This window comes from Coregonus clupeaformis, unplaced genomic scaffold (genome assembly GCF_020615455.1).
Source record: "Coregonus clupeaformis isolate EN_2021a unplaced genomic scaffold, ASM2061545v1 scaf0112, whole genome shotgun sequence".
Lineage (NCBI taxonomy): Eukaryota > Metazoa > Chordata > Actinopteri > Salmoniformes > Salmonidae > Coregonus > Coregonus clupeaformis.
In genome coordinates this window covers 1-22,172 of record NW_025533567.1, presented here as the reverse complement: position 1 = coordinate 22,172, position 22,172 = coordinate 1, and the positions used below count along the sequence as shown (strand labels likewise).

The following is a 22,172-nucleotide window of genomic DNA, read 5'->3' as shown; positions in this document are numbered from 1 at the left end:
AAACATTATTTATTCACATATCACAACATTTACAGCAAATTAATTCGCTTTGGTAGCAACAGCCATAATCATTATGGACTATTTAAAATTGCATAATTTCTAAAACACAAAGAAGTGGGAAAATCCACATCTTACTTAAAACGTGGTAGCAACAAGTGGGAGGGCATAAGTTTCTATGATTTTCAAGTTTTCCCAAAAGTCGGGGAGGGGAGGACGGCAGGGACAGAAGAGAGGAGGCTATTTTTTACAAGATTAAGGGTGGGACACAGCCGGTTGAATAAGACCGTAAATGTGATAAGAAAGCATCCAACAGGAAAGTGTGATTATTGTCAGGAAACAGAGACAGTGGAGCATGTATTGCTACATTGTGGGCAGTATCAGAGGGAAAGAGAGAGGATGAGATCTAGTATGAGCGAGAAGGGGATACAGGAAATCAGTTTAAAGAGTATATTGAGTAGAACGTCATTAGATATGGTCTCAAATATTTTGTTATCTTTTTTAAGAGCAACGGGGCTGGCAGAACGGATTTAGTTTCTCCCTGTCTCTGGCACACTCCAGTACAGTAGATGGCGGTAATGCACCATAGCGTTGGATGCCAACCGTCGATAAACCCCACCGAAGAAGAAGAGTAAGCAGTTTTCCCAAGTAGACAGTATCAGTTCAGCCACAGGGTGGCATATGGCACAGACAATTTCACGTAAAAGGCATTTATTTCAAAGGCATACCTGAAACTATTTGATGAGGCACAATGCACTTCACATGATCAACTAAAAAAAAACACAACAACACTCTTCCTGTTAGAAGGTAACATCAAACATTGTAACCAGTACTAAGTTCTTGTAATTTCTATGCTCCTCTGTGTCAATCTTGATAGTGGCTTACAACTAGTTTTATATCACATTCCAATCTTTCCCTGAGCCACAACCCTAAAAGCATACTAAAATATTGTTGAACATTGGTATCGCATTTTTGGTGATTTCAAATCCTTGATAGTTTCTGTGCATGAGCAAGCATGGGTATCTCTTGAAGCAAATGTAGTAACATACCAAGCAACTTCCACCAATCAATGGTGCAAAATGTGCCTTATTTTCAGTTCCCTGTCCGATATATACTATTTATCCCCTGAGAAAAATACAATTTGACATACTATAACAGTGGTAGTAAGTCCCTGCGTCCCTTCAATAGTGCAATGCATGTGGCGGTGGAGTGTGGGCCTATCACTCCAATGGTTGTCACACACGCAGGGCTCTCTTCTTGTTGGAGAAGAACACCTGCCAGTGGTCCCAGTTGAAGCCAGTGGACTGGGTGCAGGTCCCTCCCTCACCACAGGTGTAGCCTGTAGTACAGCAGTGCTTCATGTCACTGCAGCACACCGCCTAGGAGGACAGGAGGAGGAAGACAGGAGGAGGAGGAAGACAGGAGGAGGAAGACAGGAGGAGGAGGACAGGAGGAGGAGGAAGACAGGAGGAGGAGGACAGAGATAAGGTGGAAGGGAGAGTAAAGAAACAGAGATCGAGAGGAGGCAATGAGAGATATCATATAGGAATTTGACTATTCAATAGAAGGAGAGTAGATGCCCTAGTCTTGAACTCCACTAATATTAGTACAACAACATTTTCATTTATAGAAGCATCTGTGGTGAGAGGGCAGTGGTATATATATCATACATTTGGAGAGGGACAGCAGCCCCATGTAGTGGTGGAGACCTTGCAGCATGTCTCCTCATTATTGCAGACAAACGGCCCCCCACAGTGGATTTCCTTCTCCTGTGGGGTCGGGGGCTCAGGCGCAGACACCCGGGTTAGGGGTATCGTCTGGAACTGAAGAAACATTAGCTTCTGGCAAGTCCCTGAGCCCATGTTACAGCTGTAGCCCTGTGGACAGCAGTGCTCCTCATCTGCACAGCACACAGCCTATACAGGGAGACAAGACATAAAGAAATGACATGAAAGGTTCCCCATGTGAGATAGCAGAGCAAAACTATTTCTAGGGTTCTCTATACGCATGTGCATACCAACACACACCCTCACTCACACAAACACATACACACACACACCTTGCACAGGGGGCAGCAGCCCCACTGTCCAGTGGAAAGTTGGCAGCAGCTGGAGCCTTCAGGGCAGCTGTTCTGGGCGTCACACTTCACAGAGGGGGGGGCAGCGAGGGCACTGTCATCTGGCTCAGCTGCCAGCTTGTTGTACCATGGGATCACCACCACACCCTTAGAGCAGGAAGTCTTGCTCATATCACATATGTAGTCTTTGGGACAGCAGTGCTCTCCATCAGCACAGCACACTGCCTGGGGAAGAGAGAGAATAGCGAGTGGTGAGGGAAAGGGCTTTCATTCCCTAAAATCATGAGGCCACTTATTGGGAGTCCTTCCTCACTAGTTGGGAACACCATTACTAGTGCTGAGTGATTAACCAAAATTGCGGTTATCAGTTCAATTATTTGAATTTATCTATGAGCTCAATGCGCACATTGCACAGTTTCTCTAGAGATAAATCAGATCCATCCTGAACTGTAGTAGGTCATTGTAGTTTCCAACAGGCCAATATTCCTCATAGTTTAGCGCATAAAACATTGTAATTAACTACAATGACCACAATCCATTGCGCATCTACTTGTCCGGTCTGTGTTTCTTTTATGCCTGCTACAGAAGAGACAAGAATGCACGATCATGAGGTGATATAGAGAGCAGCCACAGAGTTTCTAAATCCAGAGGCGCAACTTCGCGAGACTTCCGGGAACACTTGATTAGCAGAGCAGGCCGAGGTTTGGGGTTTGAGAAGTCAATGAGAGAAGTGGAAAAATGTGTCCTTAAATTGTTAATTTGAGCGAAATCTAAAGGCACAACCTAGATTCCAGACAATGTCTTAAGTAGTTGAACATACTATTACTCCAACCTCGTGAAAGTGACAAACTGACACATTTTCATTTTAGTCAGAAACTACTTTATATTGAAGGAGTGCCTTTGATTTGACGGTTTGCACATGCGCAGTTCGGCATGTGATGCCCGTTAGACCCAATGACATGTTTCTGCGCATGAGCTTAGCTAGCCAACGTCGACATGACATCGCCTACAAGCATGATCGGGGATTTCTATTGGAGGAGCAGTTTCTGCCTATCTTCATACTGTACTGTCTTTGGAGAAGCTGTTGCTTATTGTGGTATCTCTACCTGAAAATACTAGATCAAAGTGATTGATAGTTGGTATTCAGCAGTCATAAAAGTATGCCTTATTCACTTTGAAGAACTACTAAAATAGTGATTTTGTCAGACAGCAGCTCTATAGAGATGAAATTATGACTTGTTATGAAATAATAAAGTCATATCCACAACAACTGAAATATTGTATTAAAGTAAAGTAATGTGAATAAATTATGGTTAATAAGTGATAAGCAGTAATGGGCAGTCACTACCATCATGGGACTTGTATTAATTGTTTTATTCTGTGTTACAGCATTCAACCCAAATAATCAAAACCGAAATCCGTGATTATTTTTTAATAATCAAACCGAAACTACCTCAAAAGCACTCATCGCTCAGCACTAACCATGACTGTAACACTCACCTGTGGCAGTGGGCAGCAGCCCCACTTCTGGGTGGATTTCATAAAGCAGCAGGTGGCGTCCTTTGGGCAGCTGGTGTGGGTGTCACACTGTGTCCTGGGCAACTCCTCGTCCATCTGCACCCCCTGGTGGTCTGCGGGTGCCTCCTCATGATCAGGTGCCTGGTTTGTAAGGGCGGGCACCTTCCCCACCATGGGCTCCGGCCCTGAGGGGCCATCACAGGCGAGGGAAGCCAGGTCACAGGTGGTGCCATGGGGGCAGCAGTGCTCGTGGTCCTCACAGCATACAGCCTGGAGGAGGAAGGGAAAGGACACACAACAAGCATTTACTGTCATTTAAGACTGTCACAAGCCTTTATAGGAATTATGTAGAAGTATTGCTGGTAGCAGAAGAGATTATGCACAGTTAGAGAACAGTTGTGACTCCCTAGATTACCCAGTTTCACTTTCAATGAAACATAGCCCCCCTTGCTATAAAAACAACATGTGTTTCAAGCTCCAAACCCCTTAGCAAGGCAGAAGAAAGGTTAGGATCACAAGCAGCAGCAAGTTGACAGGAGTAAAAAATGAGAAGTTATACTGGGATGTCGTAAAGACCAAAACTAAGTGCCTCTTTGTTAGCCATACAGAATCTCTAACCACATCGCAGAGCAGTCAAGTTAAGATGCCATTCATTAATTTGCCTATCCACTGCAGTACAAGCCACATCTCTTTGTCCCTACCTCAGGCATGGGGCAGCAGGCCCAGTCTCCTGACGCTGTCTTGCAGCAGGTGGTGTTGTCGGGACACATGTGGGTGGGGTCACAGGTCACATTCCCTGGCAAGTTACCCTCCCGAGGCACGGCAGGAACCTTCTTCAGCCAGGGCTCAGACGGGGAGCCTGAGGTGTCGTCACACGTCTGGGCAGCCAGGTTGCACTTCTTACCATGAGGGCAGCAGTGGATGAAGTCACTGCAGCAAACTGCCTGGGAGAGAAGAACCCAAACAAAAAGGGGAAGCTGTCACGGGACAAGCAAAAGACATGCAATAAGGTTGATCTATCTTGAATAAATTGATTAGTTAAGAGAGTGAATTGAACGCCTAGAGCAGGGGTTCTCAACTCTTACCCTACGAGGTCTGGAGCCTGCTGGTTTTCTGTTCTACCTGATAATTAATGTCACCCACCTGGTGTCCCAAGTCTAAATCAGTCCCTGATTAGAGGGGAATATATATTTTTTAAAGCAGTGGAACAGTCTTCCATGTCCAGATTTGAATATGAGACATAGTATACCTGTGGCAGAGGACAGCATGCCCATCCCCCTTCTTGTGTTTTACAACATGTGGTTCCATCCTGACAGGCCACTGACTCATCACAGGGAACGTCTGGAGAGACAGCAGGGTGTTAGCGATCAACACAACTGGAGGAGCTAACAAAATATTTCATAAAGCAGCAGGTGGCGTCCTTTGGACAGGTGGTGTGGGCGTCACACTGTGTCTTTGCCCCCTCCTCTTCGTCTTCATCACCTTCATCATTGTCTGTAGGCGGCTCCGTGTCATCCATCTGCACCCTCTGGTGGTCTGTGGCTGCCTCCTCATGATCAGGTGCCAGGGTTGTAAGGGCGGGCACCTTCCCCACCATGGGCTCCGGCCCTGAGGGGCCATCACAGGCGAGGGAAGCCAGGTCACAGGTGGTGCCATGGGGGCAGCAGTGCTCGTGGTCCTCACAGCATACAGCCTGGAGGAGGAAGGGAAAGGACACACAACAAGCATTTACTGTCATTTAAGACTGTCACAAGCCTTTATAGGAATTATGTAGAAGTATTGCTGGTAGCAGAAGAGATTATGCACAGTTAGAGAACAGTTGTGACTCCCTAGATTACCCAGTTTCACTTTCAATGAAACATAGCCCCCCTTGCTATAAAAACAACATGTGTTTCAAGCTCCAAACCCCTTAGCAAGGCAGAAGAAAGGTTAGGATCACAAGCAGCAGCAAGTTGACAGGTGTAAAAAATGAGAAGTTATACTGGGATGTCGTAAAGACCAAAACTAAGTGCCTCTTTGTTAGCCATACAGAATCTCTAACCACATCGCAGAGCAGTCAAGTTAAGATGCCATTCATTAATTTGCCTATCCACTGCAGTACAAGCCACATCTCTTTGTCCCTACCTCAGGCATGGGGCAGCAGGCCCAGTCTCCTGACGCTGTCTTGCAGCAGGTGGTGTTGTCGGGACACATGTGGGTGGGGTCACAGGTCACATTCCCTGGCAAGTTACCCTCCCGAGGCACGGCAGGAACCTTCTTCAGCCAGGGCTCAGACGGGGAGCCTGAGGTGTTGTCACACGTCTGGGCAGCCAGGTTGCACTTCTTACCATGAGGGCAGCAGTGGATGAAGTCACTGCAGCAAACTGCCTGGGAGAGAAGAACCCAAACAAAAAGGGGAAGCTGTCACGGGACAAGCAAAATACATGCAATAAGGTTGATCTATCTTGAATAAATTGATTAGTTAAGAGAGTGAATTGAACACCTAGAGCAGGGGTTCTCAACTCTTACCCTACGAGGTCTGGAGCCTGCTGGTTTTCTGTTCTACCTGATAATTAATGTCACCCACCTGGTGTCCCAAGTCTAAATCAGTCCCTGATTAGAGGGGAATATATATTTTTTAAAGCAGTGGAACAGTCTTCCATGTCCAGATTTGAATATGAGACATAGTATACCTGTGGCAGAGGACAGCATGCCCATCCCCCTTCTTGTGTTTTACAACATGTGGTTCCATCCTGACAGGCCACTGACTCATCACAGGGAACGTCTGGAGAGACAGCAGGGTGTTAGCGATCAACACAACTGGAGGAGCTAACAAAATATTTCATAAAGCAGCAGGTGGCGTCCTTTGGACAGGTGGTGTGGGCGTCACACTGTGTCTTTGCCCCCTCCTCTTCGTCTTCATCACCTTCATCATTGTCTGTAGGCGGCTCCATGTTATCCATCTGCACCCCCTGGTGGTCTGTGGCTGCCTCCTCATGATCAGGTGCCAGGGTTGTAAGGGCGGGCACCTTCCCCACCATGGGCTCCGGCCCTGAGGGGCCATCACAGGCGAGGGAAGCCAGGTCACAGGTGGTGCCATGGGGGCAGCAGTGCTCGTGGTCCTCACAGCATACAGCCTGGAGGAGGAAGGGAAAGGACACACAACAAGCATTTACTGTCATTTAAGACTGTCACAAGCCTTTATAGGAATTATGTAGAAGTATTGCTGGTAGCAGAAGAGATTATGCACAGTTAGAGAACAGTTGTGACTCCCTAGATTACCCAGTTTCACTTTCAATGAAACATAGCCCCCCTTGCTATAAAAACAACATGTGTTTCAAGCTCCAAACCCCTTAGCAAGGCAGAAGAAAGGTTAGGATCACAAGCAGCAGCAAGTTGACAGGAGTAAAAAACGAGAAGTTATACTGGGATGTCGTAAAGACCAAAACTAAGTGCCTCTTTGTTAGCCATACAGAATCTCTAACCACATCGCAGAGCAGTCAAGTTAAGATGCCATTCATTAATTTGCCTATCCACTGCAGTACAAGCCACATCTCTTTGTCCCTACCTCAGGCATGGGGCAGCAGGCCCAGTCTCCTGACGCTGTCTTGCAGCAGGTGGTGTTGTCGGGACACATGTGGGTGGGGTCACAGGTCACATTCCCTGGCAAGTTACCCTCCCGAGGCACGGCAGGAACCTTCTTCAGCCAGGGCTCAGACGGGGAGCCTGAGGTGTCGTCACACGTCTGGGCAGCCAGGTTGCACTTCTTACCATGAGGGCAGCAGTGGATGAAGTCACTGCAGCAAACTGCCTGGGAGAGAAGAACCCAAACAAAAAGGGGAAGCTGTCACGGGACAAGCAAAAGACATGCAATCAGGTTGATCTATCTTGAAGAAATTGATTAGTTAAGAGAGTGAATTGAACGCCTAGAGAAGGGGTTCTCAACTCTTACCCTACGAGGTCTGGAGCCTGCTGGTTTTCTGTTCTACCTGATAATTAATGTCACCCACCTGGTGTCCCAAGTCTAAATCAGTCCCTGATTAGAGGGGAATATATATTTTTTAAAGCAGTGGAACAGTCTTCCATGTCCAGATTTGAATATGAGACATAGTATACCTGTGGCAGAGGACAGCATGCCCATCCCCCTTCTTGTGTTTTACAACATGTGGTTCCATCCTGACAGGCCACTGACTCATCACAGGGAACGTCTGGAGAGACAGCAGGGTGTTAGCGATCAACACAACTGGAGGAGCTAACAAAATATTCCACAACACTATTGTATTGTTCTAAGAAGTGTAATGTCGTACCTCTTGTCCTAATGAAGGGTGGAGAAGAACCCTCCCCTTCCCAAAGAGAAGCAGGACTCCTATTGGCTGAGGTGGTAGTGTCTGGAATAGGTGTTGTCACTTGGGCAACTTCTGAAAGCACGTACAGCAAAATAATCATACACACATACATCCAGACAGTGATTGGTACAAAAATAGACCAGGAAAGTATGCCTTTTTTTGGAGAAAAAAAACCTACCATTCTGGTTTTCCCACTCTGCCCTCTTGCGGGCAGGGAACTTGGCCCACATGGGCATTTCCTTGTTGGTAGTGGATATACACTTGGATTGCTTGATGTCACAGGTGCTGCCCTCAGGACAACAGTGAATCTTATCCTCACAGCACACAGCCTGGTCAGTGCACACAGACACATAGAGAATCACCTCATGAGATGACCATATATAAACAAAGGGTTAGCACATAGGCCATGCAAATCCTTGATTAGACATCTCTCCATGGAGTGATTACAGACACTACACTATGGAGAGTGTACATGTCACCCATTCAAAGGACCAACATTATTCCTGACTCGCAAATCCATGATGGTAACCCCCTAGCCCCCTCCATATAGCCCCCCTGTACCTTGGGCATGGGGCAGCACCCCCAACTCCCATCTGGAGTCTCACAGCATGTGGTTCCCTCTGGGCACTCAGACACTCTGTCACTGCACAGCACTGCAACAACAGGTTCTGCAGGGGTGGAAGAAGGCAGAGCAGTTAATGATGATGTTGCAACAGAAGCAGAAGATGGCAAAATGTGATTCCACAAGAGTCTAACCTTTCTGTTTGATGCAGGAGCTGCTGTCTGTGCTGCACTGGTGGCCTTCAGGACAGCAATGTTTCCCATCCGAGCAAGGCACAGCCTGTGTGTACATTAGATCAATTTACTTGATATCTGTGCACATAACTCCATTTTTTCCATTGACACCAATCCATGTTTTATGTGAATATTATAACAGTATGAATGAGGTGGAAAAGGTTAGATTGCAACAGTGGTTAGGCTATTACATGAGCAATGGGACAGCAACCATAGCCCGTAGTGGCCTTCAGACAGGAAAACTCAGCTGGGCAGTGGGAGTTGTCAGGGCAGATGTTATCATCCTCATCCCCAGCATATGCACTGATCATTCTGAAAGACTAGAGGGGTAGAAAAAATACATTTTACTTTTTCCATGACAAAAAACATGACTGACTATAGTATTTTTTATGACCCTACGTTCATCTAGGTTAATAATGTTGTTTTGGCAAGATTATTTTGTTACAGTCTAATGCTATGTAAATGCTTGAGTTGAATAGTACTATACACTGTATGTACTTTTCACTGGTAATTTTCCTTCAACTGTCCAGTACCCTCTTCACACACCGCACAAAGGAGTGATTTGTTTTTGGCTCCTTATCTCTGGGGCACTAAAGGCCTAACCAAGCAGAATTCTAGTTCTGCTTAGGCTCTAAAGATCTTAGCACTCCCCTTTCTTAGACACATAGGCTGTGAGAACTGTTTAGAACCGGTTCTTTTTGTATAATGCTTTAAGAGAGAGGTAAGCAGTTCTTTGTGTAGGTGAAGTATATAAATGACTGTGTGATTCTGTACATTTTTAAGTTCCTCTCGAGTTTCATCCAGAGAGTGTGAATAAACTCTTATTGCTGATAAATGAGTTCTGCCTGATTCCTCAAACGAGTTTTCCTCAACAATGTGAATGATTGAAAACAGGGACACATATTGCCATGAAAGTCAACTGGTGTCACTGTTACAGTGCATTTCAATGTTGTCAATAGTCAGCTACACTTTCTTCCTGGATTCCCTGATATTCTTACTTTAGGATATCTGGACTGTTTAGCAGAAACTTTCTCCACCCATGGTAGGGAGACAGTTCCATTCACACACATGGACTCATTCACAACACAGAGTGTTCCCTCAGGGCAGCAGTGGATATGATCCTCACAGCACTCAGCCTGAGATAAATGGTAAGAGAGTAGTTTGATTAACAAAGTGTGTTAAAAGCTCACATCTTACAGATCAAACAGACACTACAAGAGAATGCTAGCACAAGGGCGCAATTAAAGATTGGTATCTATTTCAGGATAAGAGACAATGACACCATAGACTACCTATTTGGTGTGTACACTTCTAATAGATATAATTCACAGTGTACAAGGGTTAGGGAACTCGGTTCAGGCTGCAACTAAAGCTAAGGGCTAATCTCTGCGGGCACCACCCCATACATACCTGATACATTGGGCAGCATTCATAGCCATCGGAGGGGACCTTGCAGCAGGTGTTGCCCTCCTCACACGCCCCTCCGTCTGGGCAGTCATCAGCAGAGACCTGGGCCAGCAGGGCCATACAGAGCACCAGATACCTCTGCATCTGGAGAGAAAGAGAGAGAAATAACTTGTAACACAAATTGTATATTATATATATATTCATTGTACAATCAATAACTTACAAATGTTATAAAGCTATTTTGTACAGAAAAGCATCAAATCTAAACAATGGAGTCATCAGAACTAAATCTGGACAGAACTCTCACTTTCCTCTTAACTCTTAATGTGAAACCTATACTGACTTTCAGACAATCTCCTGAGGTGTACTGTAGCCTACTAATGTATATCAAAATTCCCCAAGCTATTTTCATAGATTCACTTCCTCTTTCATGTTCCATGGGGTGAGCTTCAGACAGTAGACAGTTCCACATTCTTACCAAGACAAAGCCCTCCTCATATGCAACCACATTTCAATAATTAATCTATAATGCAGAAAAGGGGATATGATTATACTGTTACTAACTGTTGAGCTTCATAGGGGAGATCATTAAAGCAGTCTACCATTGCTTCAATGCTGTTTAGGCTACTAGTCACAGAAATGCAGCATACAGGATTTCTACTTTCAGTTCTGCTGTTTTTATGAATGGAAAATTCCCCTTAATCTGAGCCAAGTAACTCCCATAAGAGATACTTTCCTCCATTGTGGTATCAATAGCAATGGGTAACACAGGTGTATTAACCACAGACAATATTCACCTGACAATCAATACTGTTCACTTACTGTATATTTTTACAAGGTGGTTTCAAAAGGAGAAGAAAATGGGCTTTAACAGTTTCAAAATAACTGTGGACCCTGATATATCATCATGCTTCTTTTTATAGTGCACACACTCAATCATGTTGGTCATAATGTGCATTTAGAATTTTAAAAGATGGACCCACCTAGGGCAATGACAACAATTTAAAAGCAATGACAAGGACAACATAAAACAATATATGCAATTTAATTTGAAATAGAACATTTGGTGCAATTTCACTTGAGTAGTTTATAATTAAATATATTTTTGTCATTAAGTTCCTGCCACCATCTAAATAAAAAAGTTGACCTTACCTCTATCTCAGTGACTTTACACTTGCCAGTGCTCCTTGACAATGTAGCCGACTCCTGATAGTGTTGAAGTTTCTCAACAACTAAAATATCGAGTACAGGAAATATGTTCACGCCCCTAAATTTCTTCCTAGCTATTCGACATTCTGAATGGTTTTCATAGGTGTCAAATTACCACACATGCACCACTGACAGGTGCTAGAAAAGCTTATCCGCTAGGAGATGCAGTAGTTCAAGGGACAAATACAAATACAGCCATTGGGACAAACCGATGATAACAGATAGGACGGAGGAGAAACAAGCAAGGGCAAGGACTCAGAATATGTAGTGGGGCGTTTCGGACCTCCCCTGTGGCTGCGCTACAGGTGGAGATGGGGGATATGCCATTGCAGATTAGGAGACAGCAACTGGCAGTGAATTATTGGGTCAGCCTACAGGGACATGCAGTGTCTCATCCTGCGAAAGGGATTTTACAGGCATGCTGGAAACATGAGCGAAGACAGAACACGAGCTTTGGGTGGGTGGGTAATACCCAGGTGATGGAGATGGGACTTTAGTCCAACGGTAGCTATTCCTATGAATCCACAATGGCTACTCCCGTCTCCAGTAGTTGATCTACAAGTGTTGGAGAGACTACAGAAAGATACAGAGGGTGTTGGTCCATCTGATTTGTTTAAGAGATGTCTGGATACTGTTTCTTCAGGATTTTGTGGCCATTTACACAGATGGTTCAAAATATCCAAGGACAGGATTTACTGGGTCAGCATTTGTAGTGCAGGAATGTGGGGAGGCAGTCAGGAATCGAATTACAGATTATTTGGCTGTATATATGGCAGAGCTGATGGCCATACTGTTGGCCTTGCAGTGGGTGGAGGAAGTCAAGCCAGACAGAGTAGTTATTTGCTCTGATTCATGTGCAGTGTTGATGAGTCTCCAGTCCTTTAGCTCACATAGCAGACAATACCTGCTTTATGAGGTGCTACAAACCCATGACAGGATTAGTATATAGATAAGATTTACTTGGGTCCCAGCCCATGTGGGGGTGGAGGGGAACGAGGCAGTTGATGTACTGGCTCCTGAGTGGCGCAGTGGTCTAAGGCACTGCATCGCAGTGCTAACTGTGCTACTAGAGATCCTGGTTCGAATCCAGGCTCTGTCGCATCCGGCCGCGACCGGGAGACTCATGGGCGGCGCACAATTGGCCCAGCGTCGTCCAGGGTAGGGGAGGGAATGGCCGGCAGGGATGTAGCTCAGTTGATAGAGCATGGCGTTTGCAACGCCAGGGTTGTGGGTTCGTTTCCCATGGGGGGCCAGTATATAAAAAAAAAAATTTATTCACTAACTGTAAGTCGCTCTGGATAAGAGCGTCTGCTAAATGACTAAAATGTAAATGTAAACAAACACTTAGTAGTGGGGATGTTGATGTTGTAGTTTCAATTAGCAAGGCAGAGGCAAAAAGCCTGATATGGACAGTGATGGTGCAGAGATGGTAGGAGCAGTGGAATAGAGATACTAAGGGCAGGCATTTATTTCAAGTACAGAGGAAAGTCGGGGAGGGGAGGACGGCAGGAAGGGACAAAAGAGCGGAGGCTATTTTTACAAGATTAAGGGTGGGACACAGCCGGTTGAATAAGATCTTAAATGTGATAGGAAAGCATCCAACAGGAAAGTGATTATTGTCAGGAAACTGAGACCGTGGAGCATGTATTGCTACGGTGTGGGCAGTATCAGAGGGAAAGAGAGAGGCTGAGATCTAGTATGAGGGAGAAGGGGATACAGGCAATTAGTTTAAAGAGTATATTGAGTAGAACGTCATTAGATATAGTCTCAAATATGTTGTTATCTTTTTTAAGAGCAACAGGGCTGGCAGGAAGGATTTAGTTTCTCCCTGTCTCTGGCCCACACTCCAGTATAGTAGGTGGCGGTAATGCACCACAACGTTGGATGCCAAAAGTTGATAAACCCCACAGAAGAAGAAGAAGAAGAAGAAGAAGAAGAAACAAGCAAGAACCGTGATCAGACTCATTGGAGGCGTGTCTTGTCACGACAGACGAATCAGGGGTTGTTTTGCTTGTTCCTAGCTCGATAGCTTTGTCAAGTTAGCTAACAGCAGCTCAAGGCTGTGGACAGCATGTCCATTCAACACACAGGGAACACTCATGAAACCCCATCAAATTCACAACGCAGATATATACCCTTTATAGCTAAGCTATAAACTAGAGGTGAGTATCAAGCTTGCACATATTTTACCTTCTGTTTTGCGATAATTAATCAGCTAGCTAGCTAGTGTCTGTTAGCCAGCTAACTAGCGTTAGCTATCAAGCATCTTGAATTGGGGAGGGCTGGCATGTGTTCCTGTTTTGGCATTAGATTAGCTATTCTATTGTCCATACATGATAGCTCATGTCTAGCTAGTTAGCTACCTAGTTAGGTTCCACAACAAATGTTTTGTGAGCGTTTTATTATTGAGAAAGGAGCACGGCAACATGTCCGTGTTAGTCGTTCATCATCATTACATCACCACGCCAACTGAAGGCTACAAGGTCAGATTTGCTGACTGGGTGGAGATGTCACAAAGTATCTTTGTAGATGTGCATGCAGTGCAAACATAAGATGCTGTACAGTGCAATATTACAGTTACTTAGCTAGCTACAGTATTTTGTCCTGCACCAGAATATAACGTTAGCCGGGTCATTCCAACTGAGCGGTGCCTTAGTTTTGGACCTAATAACTTTTGGGGAAATAAAGTATATACACTACCGGTCAAAAGTTTTAGAACACCTACTCATTCAAGGGTTTTTCTTAATTTTTTTTTACTATTTTCTACATTGTAGAATAATAGTGAAGACATCAAAACTATGAAATAACACATATGGAATCATGTAGTAACCAAAAAATTGTTAAACAAATCAAAAATATATTTTATATTTGAGATACTTCAAATAGCCACCCTTTGCCTTGATGACAGCTTTGCACACTCTTGGCATTCTCTCAAACAGCTTCATGAGGTAGTTACCTGGAATGCATTTCAATTAACAGGTGTGCCTTCTTAAAAGTTAATTTGTGGAATTTATTACCTTCTTAATGCGCTTGAGCCAATCAGTTGTGTTGTGACAAAGTGGGGGGGTATACAGAAGCAATTTCCAATCTGTTAGGTGCATAATCCTAACAGGGTGGAAATGTGGAGACTAAATTAGCCACAGCTCTGTGAGTAAGCAAGATTGAACTAGCATAATGGTGAACACTTGAACAGGATTTTAATGTATCTATCAAACATATTTTTAAATGTTTAAATTTGGTTAATTTTCTCAATTTAGCTCAACACAGTGGAAATGTATGAGTGGGACATAGACTAACAACATGAAACGTGGAAAAATAGATAGAACGGTTTATTTATTTAGCTTTGCACAATTGTTTTCCCACCAAAGAAATTATGACACTTCCTGAATGGTGGTGTCTTTGTAGGAAGGGGTTGTTTTCTTAAATGGAGAATTACAACAAACTAACAGGGTGGAAAGTGATATTAGGGTCACACATAATGTTAAATAAAATAATAAATACAATAATCATGAATAAAAAGTTATTGAGAGAGAATTTAACTAGGACTATAAAATAATGAAGAAATTATTTTATGGCATATTATCTAGTGGAAGTAGATGAATAACACCTGGGGACATGGTAAAAATGCCTACGTCCACAGAAAAAAAGTGTTCAAAATGCATAAAATTCCCTTTCAATATCCATGTTTTTTAAGGTAAAGGACACCTGACCTTATATTTAAAGCCTTTTGGAATCCACATTTAAGAAGTGATATTTCCTGGTGACAGAAAAGGCACCACATTGTAGGAATGACCCAAGCAATTTATCACACAACACAGGGCAAGGTTGATGAAGCACATGGGTTAGAAATATTATTCATTATAATCAGATGCATGAGCCATAGAGGAAGTGTTTCTTATAATTGTTGTACTCTTAACAACTAGCTAGAACCTATGCTGTCTTAATTCTGTGGGAATTAGCCTAGACAATGTTGTAAATGTAGGAGGAGGTTCCTGGCCTGTGTTCATGTTTTTGCTGAGGGTTGGGATATGGTGGGATTTGTTATAGGGTAATCCTGCCACAGTCAGCTGCAGTAGGGGAGGTGATAGTCAGGGAAATTGGAACGTGATCGTCTGCCAGCAAGCCTGCAACACGAGACATTCGGCATGGCTTGATAAGTGCTCAGTTCCGCTGCAGTGCACAAACACATTCAGCACATCCAGCAACACATTCGATCATATGCTTGAGATGGCTCCCTCTGATCAAGAACTGGGCTGGAAATGTTTATACCATATTTTCCACACTATAAGGCGCACCGGAGTATAAGCCGCAGCAGCTAAATTGAATGATGTGTACATATATAAGCCGCACTGGACTATAAGCCGCAGGTGTTTTAATGTTTAATTATGTTTAATTACCATATGTAAGGGTTCTGATGGACAGTCCCTTTCGTCTCATAAATCTGAAACACCAGGATGGTCCACCTCTAAAATGTTCAATTTTCATTTCGGTGGCGACTGTTTCAGCTTTCAGTCGGATCTGCACGGTGGAAACACCTCGGCCGTCTGCTCTCTGTGTGTTCACCCAATCTTCAAGAAAGTCTTCAAGTTCGGGCCATCTGCTTTTATTACCTCTGAAAGCTTTTTTTGACTTTTTGCATTGAGACAGTTCTTCCCGCTGGCGTCTCCAACGTCTCACCATTGACTCATTGATGCCAAGGCTACGTGCAGCAGCTCTATTTCCTTCTTTTACAGCCAGATTGACTGCCTTTAATTTAAAAGCTGCATCATATGCATTTCTACGTTTGTTTTCCATAATGAGGGTTTGTGCATGAAAACTTCCTTTGCACAAACTGTCTCGCTCTCGTAATGTCTGTCTGTCTTGCTCTCGTTCTGTCTCTCGTACCACTCTCGGTTCCACTTTTACTTTTGCGCGCTACCTGTCTCACTCTTTTCCGGCCTCCAGCTTTTCCTGCTGGAGCCCGCCGCTTAAAGGTGGGGGGCGCGGACCGGTCATAGAGCCCATAGAGTTAAAGTTGGTGGACTGTAACCTGTAAAATCCATAGATTTAGGAGGTCTTCTAGTGGCCGTTAGCTGTAAAAATCCATAGATTAGCCGCACCGTTATATAAACCGCAGGGTCGAAAAATTGGAAAAAAGGCGCGGCTTATAGTCCGAAAATTACGGTACATCTACTCTAGCAACTTGCAGTTGAAACGATTAGCCCTTATCAGCGGTATGTTAGTGGTACTGTAAAGAGAGGTAGATGTTCTCTCTTGTTGCTTTCTAGACTCTTTCATTCATAATTTTCCAATTATAAATGTATCTTAGTAAACAACACATTTTGTATCACCCATTTCAATTTGCCAAGTTCAAATCCCCCTCGCTGTCTGTATTGAATGTGGGCTTAGTCTATCTTCTGTGGATATAGGAGTTTTTACATCACCAGACATGTTATTGTATCAGTGAGGTGTTGTGGGAGTGTGTGGGGTTTAAAAACAGGGTGTAGTAGCTAGGAGAGGGGAGACGTGCACACAACAGATACCTTATCTTAGTGTGTCAAGCTCTCTATTATAACCCCTTCTATCTTATCCCACATGAATGGAGGCTACTGTACGTCTGGTCACTATCACTTAGAAATAGACTCCTGAATAACAAGGTGTTTGTCATTCAGACTAGTAGTGGCTATTGGCTATTCAAGGACACCTAAGTCACATGTTTGGATAATATGGAGGAGCCTAGGGTTAGGCTAAGCTCAAGCTTTACAATAGCCATGCTGTTGACCAGGCAGTGACCACTCTTGCCCTGAGGACATTCTGTATTTTGTCTCAGTAATCAGGCACTGTTTGACAGAGTATAGCCTAGCTCAAAGCAGAGGCACACCCCAACAGCCTTGTTTATTTGACATAACATGGAATCTGACAAGCTCTAATGGGCATCTCATTAGAAGAGAAAATAAAGTAACACTATGACATGGACAGTTGAGTAGTGTGGTTAAAACTGATGTTTTCTGTCTCAGGTGGTCAGGATGGTGGAGCGGCCTGTTGTTACCCCCTCAGCTGGGATCAGTCCAGTGCAGCAGATGCTGGCCTCTGGCACTGGGGCGCTGCTCACATCAGTGTTCGGTAAGATCAGTGTCCAATAGAGGGGCACAACCATACACATGTCCCTTCTCTCTGCCAATCAATCAATAAACCTACCTACAAACCACACACACAGGTACGTTATTTGAATCCACAAATCACATTTGATTCAAGAAGGATTCAAATTTCAAAGGTTTTTGTATGGATGGACACTTAAGGATACAGAAAGCACCTTCTCTAAACAGCTAGGCTGCACCTTCTCCAAACAGCTAGGCTGCCCATAACAGCTCAACAGAGCAGTACCTAGCCAATTGCTTTTCTTTAGTCTTTGACAGGCCTGCAATCTGGAGGCCACGTACTGTAAGCCTATGTACGTGGCCTATAGAGTGGTGATGAGGAGGAGCTCCGCGGACCCTTCGTTTCCGGAAGTCATTTAGCCATTAATTTAGGGCTGTCCCCAACAAAACAAAACAAAACAAAAATTGTTGACCGAGAGTTGTCTGTTCTTTTGACCAATCGATTGGTAGACATTTTAAAACTTGTATTTTTCCATATATAGGCACATCCTATGTATTTTAATCAAATACACTATATGCACTGAGCTTGTCTGATTCTTTAAGCGCACTGTGTGATGAAATAATTAAGACACACAAATGACTAGACTGAGTCTGACCGTAATTGATTTGATTGTTCCGGGCTCACACATGTTTTAAAAAAAAAAGACAGCGAGTGACTGTGACTAGCACCCGTTGTCTCTCTCGCTCCTCCCTGCTGCAGTGACCACCACAGAACATCAACAGTGTTTATCTGTGTTGCTGAAGCTGCAACATAATTACAGCTATTTCTGACTGAAAAGTTCTGTTACTGAAATTCCTAATTTGTTTAGGAAAAACATTCCCTCAACCCTTGCTCTCTTTATGTGAAATGTATGCATCGCACGTGACCAATAGGGCCTGACCTATAGCCTGTCATAATCACATCAATATATTGGTTATAACAAATTCTGAACACCATAACACATTGACATCAAAATGAATGCAGAGGACATGACAAATAAGCTAGAAACAGGGGAATGTTTACTGGTTGCTTAGCAGGTAAAGGAGAAATCAGATGTGTGGAATACATTTGACTAGTTATGGAAAATCAAGAATAATAAGGTAAGGCGCAAGCGCTGCATGCATATTATGTGTGCCAAACAGGTGCTGTTAGATATAATATACTTTTTCTGACCGTTTGGAACATTGTAAACAACACTAAATACATTCTAAGCGTACCAGAGAGTGTTGTAATGTTTTTTTGTAAAGCCTGTGTTTTTAGTCTTTGCTGTAATAGTCAACATTCATTCCTGAATGCAATTTTCCAAAATGGAATGTTTATTTATTGTTTACGCTAATTATTCAAGGGTCGCTTTAGTTTATTTTAAAGCTAAAATGCTTGATTCCATTTCAAATCATGAATGTCTCGTATGCTGTGTGATGGCATGAACTAATTCATGATTGATTGATTGATGCAGTAGCCTATATAACTATTGAAATAAAGGCCTAAGTAAGTTACGGTATTAGGCCTACAGCTCGATGGTGGTTATACAAGGCTGCTATACTAAGCCTACTAATTATGTAATTACTTATTATTATAATGATGACCAACAGCCTATCGACCAAACTGTCGACTAAATGGGGTCAGCCCTACATTCATTGTAGTCATTGCGCTCTGTAGAGTTTCAATTTTTTCTTGTCAATTAACTCGTTACATTCCTTAGATTACTTATAATATTAATAAAGTCCGATTTTATCAACAAAACACGATAGTCAGTGTAAAAAAAGGTTAAAGGTACAAGACTGTGTACATATCTGGCTGTGTTGGCAGAATCACTACATATCCCATCGAGCCAAGCGGGGAGAGGCTGCCTGTTGTCACAGTTCCAAGACCAGTCAGAAACGTCCAGCTAACCCTACGCCAATGATGCCGGTGGATCTCAAAACTGAACTTGGATCCGTGTTAAGTAGCAATGATATCCTTCACCACCGTTGTCTTACGACAGATTTCACAAACAAGTCATGACTATTCAATAAAACAATAAATTCATTTAAAAGTTTCTTTCCAGCTAATTATAACTAGCAAAGGAGTTTTGAAGTTGAGGGTGCAGTGTTTATGAAGTTTGGCAATGAGGACAAAAACTACCACGGTTCAGTAGCCAGCTGGTTTAGCCAGGGAAAACGAACTCGGACCTTGTGCGCATGTGCGCCATACCTACTAGGCAAATTCAGGAGACAGATTATAGATTTTATGCCCTGATATCAGGAGCTGGCAGCAAAAAGTAAGATTAAACAATTCAGAGACTGAAACGGATAAATCAGATTACAAATATTTAAGGAGAGCGAATTGATAAACAATCCTGAAATCAGCTGTAACTGTCAATTGTAACAAAGTTATATTCGATACTGTCTGTACAGAATGACCCCTCCTGGACATTACAGACATTACAACTTGTTTACTGGTTGCTGGTGATACAAGCATGATACAAGGGGCTGGTATTTAAGAAGCTTGTCAGCAGAGGCCTGCTCCATGTAGCAGTCATATGAGCAGCCCACTTCCAAAATGAGCACCTCCCTCTGGCCTCCCACAACAACAATATCTGGCATATTTGGTACACAGGAAAACACGTCATCATGAAACCAACTTACACAAGAATGTTTATGGATGTGTGCTGTTGGTGAGACTACCTGTCTCACCTCACTGGCTATCAGGTCGACAAGGCGGTCATGTCTACCAATGTACAGGTCCTTGTACTATGAACAGCAACGAGTCACAACATGGGCAACAGACTATTACGTTTGACTCATGTAAAATAGAAAATGGGTCATGGTTTGCAGGGTACCAGAGTGCTAGATTGTATTTTGTAGGTAGAACCTGTAACCTCACCTTAACGGTAAAGGTGAGAATGGCCTCGCTAACAACATCATTCTGATACATGGAGTGGGAGACTGAATGGTCAGCACAGTCCAGAGTAGCAAGTTTCCCCTGCAGCCTCAGGCCAGCCCAGTGCTGCCGTACCTGCATCTGCCTGATACCGAGGAGTGTTGTCCTCAATGTAATCATAATACTTTTATTAAACTTTTCTAGCGCTTTTCATTACAGACAGAATCTCAAAGCGCTTGTTAAGCAAAATACACAAGTAATTTAAAAATAAATATAGGCTACAACAGTAGCTAGATCAGTTACAGTGGGGAGAACAAGTATTTGATACACTGCCGATTTTGCAGGTTTTCCTACTTACAAAGCATGTAGAGGTCTGTAATTTTTATCATAGGTACACTTCAACTGTGAGAGACGGAATCTAAAACAAAAATCCAGAAAATCACATTGTATGATTTTTAAGTAATGAATTTGCATTATATTGCATGACATAAGTATTTGATACATCAGAAAAGCAGAACTTAATATTTGGTACAGAAACCTTTGTTTGCAATTACAGAGATCATACGTTTCCTGTAGGTCTTGACCAGGTTTGCACACACTGCAGCAGGGATTTTGGCCCACTCCTCCATACAGACCTTCAGGTTTCGGGGCTGTCGCTGGGCAATACAGACTTTCAGCTCCCTCCAAAGATTTTCTATTGGGTTCAGGTCTGGAGACTGGCTAGGCAACTCCAGGACCTTGAGATGCTTCTTACGGAGCCACTCCTTAGTTGCCCTGGCTGTGTGTTTCGGGTCGTTGTCATGCTGGAAGACCCAGCCACGACCCATCTTCAATGCTTTTACTGAGGGAAGGAGGTTGTTGGCCAAGATCTCGCGATACATGGCCCCATCCATCCTCCCCTCAATACGGTGCAGTCGTCCTGTCCCCTTTGCAGAAAAGCATCCCCAAAGAATGATGTTTCCACCTCCATGCTTCACGGTTGGGATGGTGTTCTTGGGGTTGTACTCATCCTTCTTCTTCCTCCAAACACAGCGAGTGGAGTTTAGACCAAATACCTATATTTTTGTCTCATCAGACCACATGACCTTCTCCCATTCCTCCTCTGGATCATCCAGATGGTCATTGGCAAACTTCAGACGGGCCTGGACATGCGCTGGCTTGAGCAGGGGGACCTTGCGTGCGCTGCAGGATTTTAATCCATGACGGCGTAGTGTGTTACTAATGGTTTTCTTTGAGACTGTGGTCCCAGCTCTCTTCAGGTCATTGACCAGGTCCTGCCGTGTAGTTCTGGGCTGATCCCTCACCTTCCTCATGATCATTGATGCCCCACAAGGTGAGATCTTGCATGGAGCCCCAGACCGAGGGTGATTGACCGTCATCTTGAACTTCTTTCATTTTCTAATAATTGCACCAACAGTTGTTGCCTTCTCGCCAAGCTGCTTGCCTATTGTCCTGTAGCCCATCCCAGCCTTGTGCAGGTCTACAATTTTATCCCTGATGTCCTTACACAGCTCTCTGGTCTTGGCCATTGTGGAGAGGTTGGAGTCTGTTTGATTGAGTGTGTGGACAGGTGTCTTTTATACAGGTAACGAGTGGAGAACAGGAGGGCTTCTTAAAGAAAAACGAACAGGTCTGTGAGAGCCGGAATTCTTATTGGTTGGTAGGTGATCAAATACTTATGTCATGCAATAAAATGCAAATTAATTACTTAAAAATCATACAATGTGATTTTCTGGATTTTTGTTTTAGATTCTGTCTCTCACAGTTGAAGTGTACCTATGATCAAAAGTACAGACCTCTACATGCTTTGTAAGTAGGAAAACCTGCAAAATCGGCAGTGTATCAAATACTTGTTCTCCCCACTG

General features: G+C 43.7%; 1 protein-coding gene across 3 annotated transcripts; it reads right to left on the bottom strand.

The window, feature by feature from the left end:
* Nucleotides 1-691: 691 nt before the first annotated feature.
* On the bottom strand, nt 692-11,363 carry LOC121551376 (progranulin-like). 3 transcript variants are annotated; one of them, XM_045213433.1, is made up of 20 exons: nt 11,272-11,363; nt 10,123-10,263; nt 9,711-9,848; nt 8,904-9,032; nt 8,674-8,758; nt 8,479-8,585; nt 8,096-8,246; nt 7,879-7,989; nt 7,688-7,779; nt 7,140-7,382; nt 6,498-6,708; nt 6,265-6,356; nt 5,717-5,959; nt 5,075-5,285; nt 4,842-4,933; nt 4,294-4,536; nt 3,575-3,862; nt 2,057-2,299; nt 1,668-1,913; nt 692-1,376 (listed from the first exon to the last, which is right to left on the bottom strand). In XM_045213433.1, exons 2-20 carry the CDS (start codon nt 10,261-10,263, stop codon nt 1,233-1,235), a joined length of 3,210 nt encoding a protein of 1,069 aa, XP_045069368.1. In that variant the 5' UTR covers nt 11,272-11,363; the 3' UTR covers nt 692-1,232. The 3 variants fall into 3 exon arrangements, with proteins under 3 accessions (XP_045069368.1, XP_045069369.1, XP_045069370.1); XM_045213434.1 differs by having other exon boundaries at nt 7,879-7,986; XM_045213435.1 differs by lacking the exons at nt 4,842-4,933; nt 5,075-5,285; nt 5,717-5,959.
* Between the last annotated feature and the right edge of the window lie 10,809 nt (nt 11,364-22,172).